Source organism: Varanus komodoensis, unplaced genomic scaffold (assembly GCF_004798865.1).
Source record: "Varanus komodoensis strain SLA01 unplaced genomic scaffold, ASM479886v1 scaffold28, whole genome shotgun sequence".
Taxonomy (NCBI): domain Eukaryota; kingdom Metazoa; phylum Chordata; class Lepidosauria; order Squamata; family Varanidae; genus Varanus; species Varanus komodoensis.
In genome coordinates, this window is record NW_025335727.1 from 14,042,285 (window position 1) to 14,051,257 (window position 8,973).

Here is an 8,973-nt window from a genome sequence, read left to right on the forward strand (position 1 = left end):
ATACTAAGCACTTAAAATTAAAGATACTTTATTAAATTAATACAATGATTAATGGAATTTCCAAGTGAATATTTCACCGACTGTCTCTTGAGGCGCGCTCCTATGCCCTCTGCTGCAGGTGCATGTAAGGCCCCAAACTCAGAGGCTTATGGAACAAGGTGCAGTGATGACTACTACGGCAGCATCTCGCACAGTGCGTTTCATCTGGTCTACACGAAGCAGCAGGGACTGACAGGGAAGGAGGCCGGGGCACTAACAGGACATGGCATACACTGTTGGCTCTAGCTGCCTCCCCTTCTCTTTTCCCAGTACATCCCCTTTCCTCTTCCCTTGAGGCCCAACTGCATTATTTGGTGAGGGAGTCCAGTGTGGTTCTGCCTGCATTCGCTGTGAGTTTGAGGCCTTCTGGTTTCTAATAATCCTACAGCTCCCACCCCAGATAACACCAAGAAGCCACAGAATTGCGCCCTTAATGACTTAATAAAGTCAAAGTATTGATTCAAGATGAAATTCAGCAACCTATTCTGAATTTTCTCACGTTTATAAATCAGCTGAGTGTTGCAGCAGCAGAAGCTTGTCAACAGATCTTTACGATCGGCTCATATGGAGGTGAATCAGCTCTTAGCCTTGCCCTTTTTCCCAGAAACTTGTCCTGTTGCTTCCAAGTATTGGTTATGTAATTCCTCTTGTACACTGGGTGAACAGTGATGATATCTACTGTATTCCATCGTGTATTCACCTTTTCCCTGGGGAGAAACAATCTTTGTATTACAGACAATATACACTAATACTTGACTATTACATTACACATTTAAAATTTAAAAATGGCAGAGCTTTTACAGAATTTGCTACGAAACACATAATTAATAGAAAGGTAAAGAAAATGACCAGTGTTTCTTGGCAGGCATTTCACATTACATTTCCAAAAGGACAAATGATGTTCAGTAACAAATTAGCATTCATTCCCTTTTCAGGCTCCTGAAAATCTGGTTAAGGCAGACACAAATCATCATTTTTCTGTGACTGTTAACCATATGTACATTTCCTTTCTCTCTCCCACTTTTTCCCTTTCTTTGGTTCCTTTCACTTCTTCCTCTTCTCCTCACTTCTCTAGACTAAGGCAAAGGGAAGGTAAATCTGAAACTATTGGTAGATACATAGGTGATTTGCAGTAGATCTGTAAGGAGTTTCAATTCCCAATTGTTTAAACATTATCAGCAGGATTTTTCTATGGAAGGAATAGCAACTATATGCTGATGTACAAAACAAATCCCCTTTCAGATTTTTAAAAGCTGAGTGCATGTGTTTTGCACTTGATTCCAAGTGGCGAATCTTGGGGTTCTGATAAAAAAACAAGGAAGATCCTCCGAGCTTGATATCCGACCATCTCTGTTCTCAATTATTCATAGACTCCTTTTCTAAACTCCCTTTGCTTTCCTTAGCCTATTTTCCTAGTTGGTTCCTTTCCAGATACCTGTTTCATTTACACTTTCTTCTTTAGACTTTTCTGCCTGATCTGCTGCTCTCTAACAATAGTAAACAGACCCTTTTGTGCCAAGTTTGCTGCTTCATTACATTAAGAAAACTCATCCAATCACTACCTGAGAATATAGTGCGGTTTCCATTAAAAATCTTGGCTATTACAATAGAAATTATGCTATAATTCTGGTAATTAATTTTGTTGTGATCTGCATTTCTTAAGAGGGATTCATAATGGTTTTAATCTGCTCCAATATTTTTGCTCACTTACCTCTGTGCTTGACCTCAGTTCTGTAGCATATCCAAACATATTGTTCAGTGGCACCTGATAACAGATAATCTTAATTTAGTGAAAAGAAAATGATTTTGCTTTTTGGAAAATCTGCACTGAGCTTGCCTGCACACATACACTTCACATCAATATTAATGTACTTGTTGTCTCGCTCTGGTTGTTTTAAAAGCATTAACTTTAAAACTGTTCAAAATGTGCATAGTTTGAAATGTTTTACCCATTTACACAATATAAGTTGCATTCCAGAATTCTGTAGATTTCTCTAGTTTTGTATCAAAAATAACATAAACCAATTATGTCCCATTAATAGACTATCAATGCTTAATGATGCAGAAATTGGAAACCTTTGGAATAGTCAGCTAAAGCCTAAATATTGTCTAAAAATTAAGCCAAGACATGCGAGTATGAAGCTTACTCTAAGTTCAGCTGAACTGGAGTCTCTGAATTTAAAGCACATTTAAGATGACCAAAGCAGTGGTTTTGAAGCACTAAAGCACTCAGTATCTTTTGCTATCTAAGCTGTTATCCTCAGCTTGGCTCCAACAACAGAGGGGGAAGGATTCTGTTATCTTGCTCCCTACCCTGCAGGCCCCTGAAAAACTGATCTGTAAAGTGTCTTACAAGTGGAACAGGAAGCTGTAGACAGGAAGAAACAACATTTGTCCAGAAATCTGCCAACACACACACTATTAACACAGAATTGGATCCAATGTGCGTATCTTTAAAATAGCACAATAATTAATTTTAAAACATACTGTTGTGTTGCAATATTCCAGCACAGCTGCCTTCATGTGTGGTTTCTGAAACAATGCAGTGCCTATTTTTCTTAGCTATACTGGGCAGCTTAGCTACACTAATTAGCAACTCCATTCAAGTTAATCCTTTGTCTTATCCTTTAGTTGAAACGTGCACCTTGCAGTGATATCTTCCTTTATGATGTGCTAACTCCCAAACAAAATTTTGAGGAATGAAACCTCAAGCTTCCACATACAGTTAATATAAATCAAACTGGCTTTTACAGGGTTTGTTGTCACTGTCAAATTCCATGGTGTACAGCCACATGAGTGTCCTGGGATGCTGAATTAACTGTTGTGATCACAACTGTACCAGATGGTTGTTCCACACAGTCATGTATCTCTGGCATGGAGGAATTAGACAGCATGACCAGGCTCAGAAAAGGCAGGATAAAAAGGAGAGATCAGTATCTTAATAGTAACTGAAAGAAGGGGAACTCCTCTAAGTACTCTCAAGAAGTAATGTTACAATTGTACTTTTAAAATTTTTTGTGAGGTTCTGTTCTGTTTTATGATAAAGAATGGGTGAAAACTCTGCACACGTACATCAGCATAGATGGTGAAATAGTCTTCTGCTCCATCTTGTCCCGTGATGATGCCATGGCGACGGTTTATTCCTGCAATCACTGCTCCTTGGAATTCAATGGGTGCTACAACTTCCACAGACATAATGGGCTCGAGAATACATACTGATGCAGTATTCATAGCTGGGTCAAAAATAAAATAAGTCAGAATACTTTTACTGTGTCATTTGAATTTGTTCTTACTTAACATTTCAAAATACAACGGAATCATAAATATGCACTCAAACTTCTGTAAACAAGCAGAACTAATTCAGTCTGTTGCATGAATTTCAGTGCATGTGCAGCTATTGGCTGTAGTGAGAATTACTTTGACCAAGTTTTGGAAATCATTCAATAAACTAAAAAAAAACTGGTTAAGGTAATTTTGGATTAACTTAGTTAAATTAACTGCTTATTCAAATTCTGACCAGCTGTCACCAAGTAGATGAAATGTGGAGATTAGTCAATAATATTAAAAAAGATGAGAAGATTAAAGTGAATAGTGCTAAGGAATCAAAGATTGGGTGATCTCTAGATTAAGCAATGTATTTTATTATTTATTCTTACAGGAGATGGTTATCTTGAACTGCAAATATTGCATGATGAAAAATGAAACTGATGTCTTTTTTAGCTATTTAACTAATACTGCATGCATGTGTGTGAACACATAACACACATGTGAGAACCAGTGTGGTGGCGCAGTTAAAATACTCAACTGGGTCTCAGGAGATCTAGGTTCTAGTTCCCACTTGACCAGGAAGTTCACTAGGTGATTTTGGGCCAGTCACTGTCAGTCTAGCCTATCTTACAGGGTCGTTGCGAGGGTAACATGGAAAAAAGGAGGATCATATAAGATGGCCTGGGTTCCTTGCAAGAGTAATAATGGCTGTGAATAAGCATATTTTACACATACATGTGCACATATATACTAGGGGTGGTGGTAAAATCTGAAATGGAGTCAAATGAGTTTGGAGTTCTATGAAACTGACTTGCAGTTTCATCATCGCCCTAGCCCATTCTGACACCTAACATATATGCACATACAAATAATGTCAATACAAGTATGGTAAAGATAGTACAATCATTCATATGACACAGAACTAGTAAACATTCAAAGCAATTATATTCGGCAATAACTTAATTTACATCTACTCTCATTGCTAGCCTTAAATTTTTCCAAAAATAAACACCCTTCTTTGTCTCACATTGGAAAAGCAAAACAAAACGCAGAACATTTATGGGGGAAACCCATTTGATCATTAATGGTTCTTCAGCTGCAATGCTGTAATGACTTTCTTAAATCACCACTCAGTAGTGGATGATAGTAGTACACTTTGCACAGTACAAAAGACAGACAAAATGCCTGTCTGGTCCAGAGGTCTACCATGCACTGTGGAGGACAGAACTGCAGCAGCAAGAGGCAATAACCATTGCAAGGCCAGAAAGCTGAGGCAACAGCAGCCATAACTGGCAGAAATAGCGATGCAGAGATGGGGGAAGCGGCAGATCCCAGGTCAATGCAGGAGAAAAACCGGAAGCAGGTTTGTGCATAGAAGATCAAAGAGCTTCGTCACAGCAAAGAGAAGAGATGTTCACAGGACTGTGGAGGCGAGCAGCTTTAAGGTAATCAGGTCTAGCTGTGGGAGGTTGCTGAAGAAAGTGGCAGAGCTGGGTACAGCTGGAAAGTGAGAGCACTCAATGGACACATTGTAAGGAGAAAGAGAAAACAGAAGGCCTGTGTGGATGAGGCTGAAAACCACCCATCTCTGAAGTGATACCTTGTTTCAGGGCACCTTCCCCAGCTCGGATGAAAGAGATTTCGTTTGAGTCCACCATGTGACTAGCACCATCCTCTAAGACAAACCGCACCCCTGAAATCTTGTGCCCTGTCAAAGGGCCCTTTTCACAGGCTTCACGAAACCCCTGTAAAAGAGATGAACAATCTCAGTCTAAAATGCAGAACCACCCTGAAAACAAGTAGAGAGGAAACCGGAAGCAAAATAGGAATTTGTTGTCAGAATATTATTGGACCAAAAACCTTGTGCCTGAATTGAAAAGAAAACCCCTGAGAGAGCAACCCAGTGCTATGATATCATAAAGAAAATGTTGCATTTTAAGTTGAATGTCCATGATACCCTAACCGTGATGTGTGTTGCAGCAGACTACAAAGATGTATTAGCATTTGGTGGGAATTTAACCCTACAGTGCTCTTGCAAGCAAATTAAAGCTTTCAAAAGTTACTAATGCTTACTTAGTAGACTGGAACCCAATTCCTGAACACACAGACTTGCAAGGAAATCTCACTGATTTCCATGGAAACACTCTCCAAAGTAAGTGTATCTTTGGCTTTAGCCAACAGAAGCTAAGAAAGGATGAAACAAAAAATACAGATGATCTGGGTTCTAGTCCCCACTCAGCCATGGAGCCAACTGGGTGACTTTGGGCCAGTCACAGACTCTCAGCCCAACCTACCTCACAGGGTTGTTGTTGTGGGGATAAGATGGAGGAGGAGATGTACGCTGCCTTGAGCCTTTTGTAGGAAAAAGGCAGGATATAAATCGAAAAATAAATAAATAAATATCTGAAATACCTAAATAAATACCTTTGCTGAAGCTTCACTGGCTCTCGATCTTCAAAACAGACCAAGGCCAAGACAACAAAAACTTCCTCATGGAAAGCCTCACTGAGGTCAGAAACTTACCACTTTGTAAGAGAATTCTGGTTATCCTAACAACAGGAACTTCTCATTTAGGTCAATAGCTTAGCTAAGCCCTTGCTATCACCAAATTTTGCTTATTTAAACAGAGAGGCTAAAAATCAAAAAGGGGTTAGCACTACAACTGCATCAGCATATGTTGGATTGCTGTAATTTGGACAGTTTCTTGGAAGTTTATCAACTTCCTTCCACTGCCACTGTGGATGCAATTCTAACAAAGGTTTTCTGCAAACCATCATTTTTAAGTCAGGAGCCAGCCTTAAAGACACACACACTTGCTGCTTACTTTTCCTGTGCACAGCAAATACCTGCTCTCTGCCAATGGCAGAGTTGCCAGTATCTCAGCCACACAGGTGTGCTGGTAAACATGTTAGCTCATAACCATAACATGCTTGCTCACTTTGAACCACGCTCCCAAACTTTAGTTTACAGAAGATGCCATCAATGCCCGTGCATGTTTACCATGAAAGGGGTAAAGTGTAACCTTACACAAATGTATTTTATAACAGAGATGTCTTATTAGAAGTTAGCAAGCAGTTCTGCTTGCTTGTTCTTAGCAATGCACTGCTGAATACTGAGAGTAAGGCACTGCTGGAAAGTGTTCTGTATGTGTGTGCATCCCTTCAAAGGAAAGAATCCATTGCTATGTCTGTGTTTCATCACATGAGGGTGCTTTCAAAAACGAGTCAACATGGAAGGGCAAGGATTTCTTATTTTGTGATAACAGTGAAAGCCACAAGGGCTCAGCTCTGGTTTCTTCAAGTATATGGCACAGAGTACTTAGATAATTTACTCTGGGAAGACCTTTGGGAAGGGCCTGAAAGCAGAAGGCAGAACTGAAGGGGCTTTGCTTCTGCCTGAGCTGCCCAAAAAGAGGTACCATAAATCCCCAACAGCAATTGATTGGCTTGACAAAATATCCATTTCCATTTGGGGTTCTGTCAAAACTGCATCACCTTAAGATGTGGATTAAAAGATGTGGACATGCCCAGTTTGGTATATTATATACATTACCTTTTCAATAGCTGGCACAAACTGCTTTGGGACATTTGTTCCAAGTGTTCTGTCATCAAATTCCAATTTGGTGTAGTTCTCTGGCTCCAAAGGCTCTAGATATCCCGTCACTTTTCCAAACTGACCTGCCCCACCAGACTGCTTCTTATGAGTGAAGTCAAACCTGCAAAAAACAAACAGTGTGACTCTGCAATAAGTGTAACTATCTATACAGTTTGTGTAATACCCACACAGGGAATGATGCAACTGACACTGCTGTTCTTCTGCCTCAAAACCCTGGCCTTTAGGTTTACAGGCACGGTCCTCTCCTTCTCAACCCAGTGCTGCTTCATCCATTGAGCATGGGCTTCCTCCATCCCAACAAAACAATTTCTTTTTCTTGTATAGTGGACAAAGCACACCCTGACCCAGGCTCTACAAGGAGACAATAACCAGCCATTTTCAAAATGAGGGTAGTGTTTTTTGTATTGTTCTCTTTCACAGAAATAGGTGCAGAGGTTCCTGATTCACACTGAGGTTCTCCCATGTGATACTTTATGCTAGCTGGCAAATAATTAGCCAGTCCACATGCTTGCCTCTGCAATCAAACATTGCCATAGCAATTTTCCTACACTCTGATAAGCCCCATGCAGCTCTGTCCTAATTAGAGGGAGAGTCTTACAAATAACTTTCCAATAGCTAAAGGAACAGTCATAAAATTTCACTGCACTTTAGGCAGCCCAGGAAAGGAAGAAGGAAAGGAAGTCTGAGGTGTACTTTCTGGAAGAGAGATGCAGGTAATGGCATAGTTTGCCACTACCTTTGTGGGTGATGGCATAGCTTGCCACTTAACCAAGAGTTACCTATGAGTTCTTACTCCTGGTTGGTGCAAATAAGATTTGTATTTGTTAAAATGTGGACTTTTCCTCAAGTTGTCAAATGACTGAAGTATAGTCATACAAGAATTAATTCTTGTACACTCATACAAAAAGTAATTTATGCTGAATTGATCCTAAAACAAAGAATAGCTATGTAGGAACCTTGTTTGTGATCGAGAAAATATGCACATATTGCAACAGGCACCCTTTCAGAAGAGGCATTCCCCCTCAGTGTGAGAAGATATGGAACAGATTTGAAGTGATACTGCTGAGGCAGAACTGCTCTGCCCAATTACAGCCGACACATTGGCAAGGGTCAGCAACTAAAAGTGATGGTGCTTGATTATTAGGACCAAATTCTACCTTACACTGAAATGGGTATGAAAAGGCTGCATTTAACCTTATACTCTTAGGGTGCAATCCACTGAGGAAGGCTTCAGGTCTTCAGACATCCTATGCAGAACAGGAGTACAGAAGTATTTACACTTCCACATTCTTCCTGCCCTGAAAACCAGCTATACAGCAAGGAGGTGCTGTCCTCTATAGGAACAGAAGGAGGCTAAAGTATAGGTAGGATATGCCATATCCTGGCGGACTCCCTCTTTTCCCCACCCCACCTTGTGGAACATCTTTACCCCTTCTTTCAGGTCACTCTCATGAGCCCCAAGATGCAGCTTTGCAGTTCCTTTGTGCCAGATGCAAGGGAGGGGAGAGCAATCTGAGTATGAATCCGCAGCTCCAAGGTCAGATCTCTTTTCCTGCCTCAAAGCTGGGAATCTGAGTGATCTAGTGGCTCACTAGACTCTACCCATCTGCTGCTTGTTTTTCCAGTTGTTTTACTTCAGAACCACTTGTTACAGTGTAGCATATAAATAACACCAATAAATTGCTAAAGTACTGAACTGACAGTTCCTTTGCAACCTGAACTTCTTGACTACACCAGATGCAGTCTGATCTTCCAACAGTCTGATGCAGTCCAACACATACACTGGAGGAAAGTTCCACTAAGTTTATTAAGATTTACTTCCTGGAATGCATGCAGCTTTACTAAAACAAAAAATACTTCCGGGTGATTTCTAAATGAGCATGTTTAGGATTTGGTACTCTCCAAAGTTGCTTTCCCCAGTCTGGTGCACTGCAGGTACTCTGGACTACAATTCCCAGCATTTCTAACTGGTTGGGAGTTAAGGGTAGAAGCTCTCAGTGCTGGGCAAGCTGCACTGAGCACCCCAGAGGAAAGTTCAGTGAGGTGCGCCTC

The 8,973-nt window shown here is 40.5% G+C and overlaps 1 protein-coding gene across 2 annotated transcripts in view; it reads right to left on the reverse strand.

Annotated features, from left to right (window-relative positions):
• GFM1 (G elongation factor mitochondrial 1) overlaps positions 1 to 8,973 on the reverse strand; it is a 44,934-nt gene that overhangs the window by 3,831 nt on the left and 32,130 nt on the right. Inside the window, exons 14-18 of one of the 2 annotated variants that reach the window (XM_044434388.1) lie at positions 6,859 to 7,021; positions 4,907 to 5,051; positions 3,112 to 3,272; positions 1,751 to 1,804; positions 740 to 746 (exon numbers count right to left, since the gene is read on the reverse strand). In XM_044434388.1, the coding sequence (XP_044290323.1) occupies positions 740 to 746; positions 1,751 to 1,804; positions 3,112 to 3,272; positions 4,907 to 5,051; positions 6,859 to 7,021 (530 nt within the window). Of the gene's footprint in view, positions 1 to 11; positions 747 to 1,750; positions 1,805 to 3,111; positions 3,273 to 4,906; positions 5,052 to 6,858; positions 7,022 to 8,973 lie in introns of those variants that run through there. The other variant, XM_044434386.1, reaches the window with a different exon arrangement.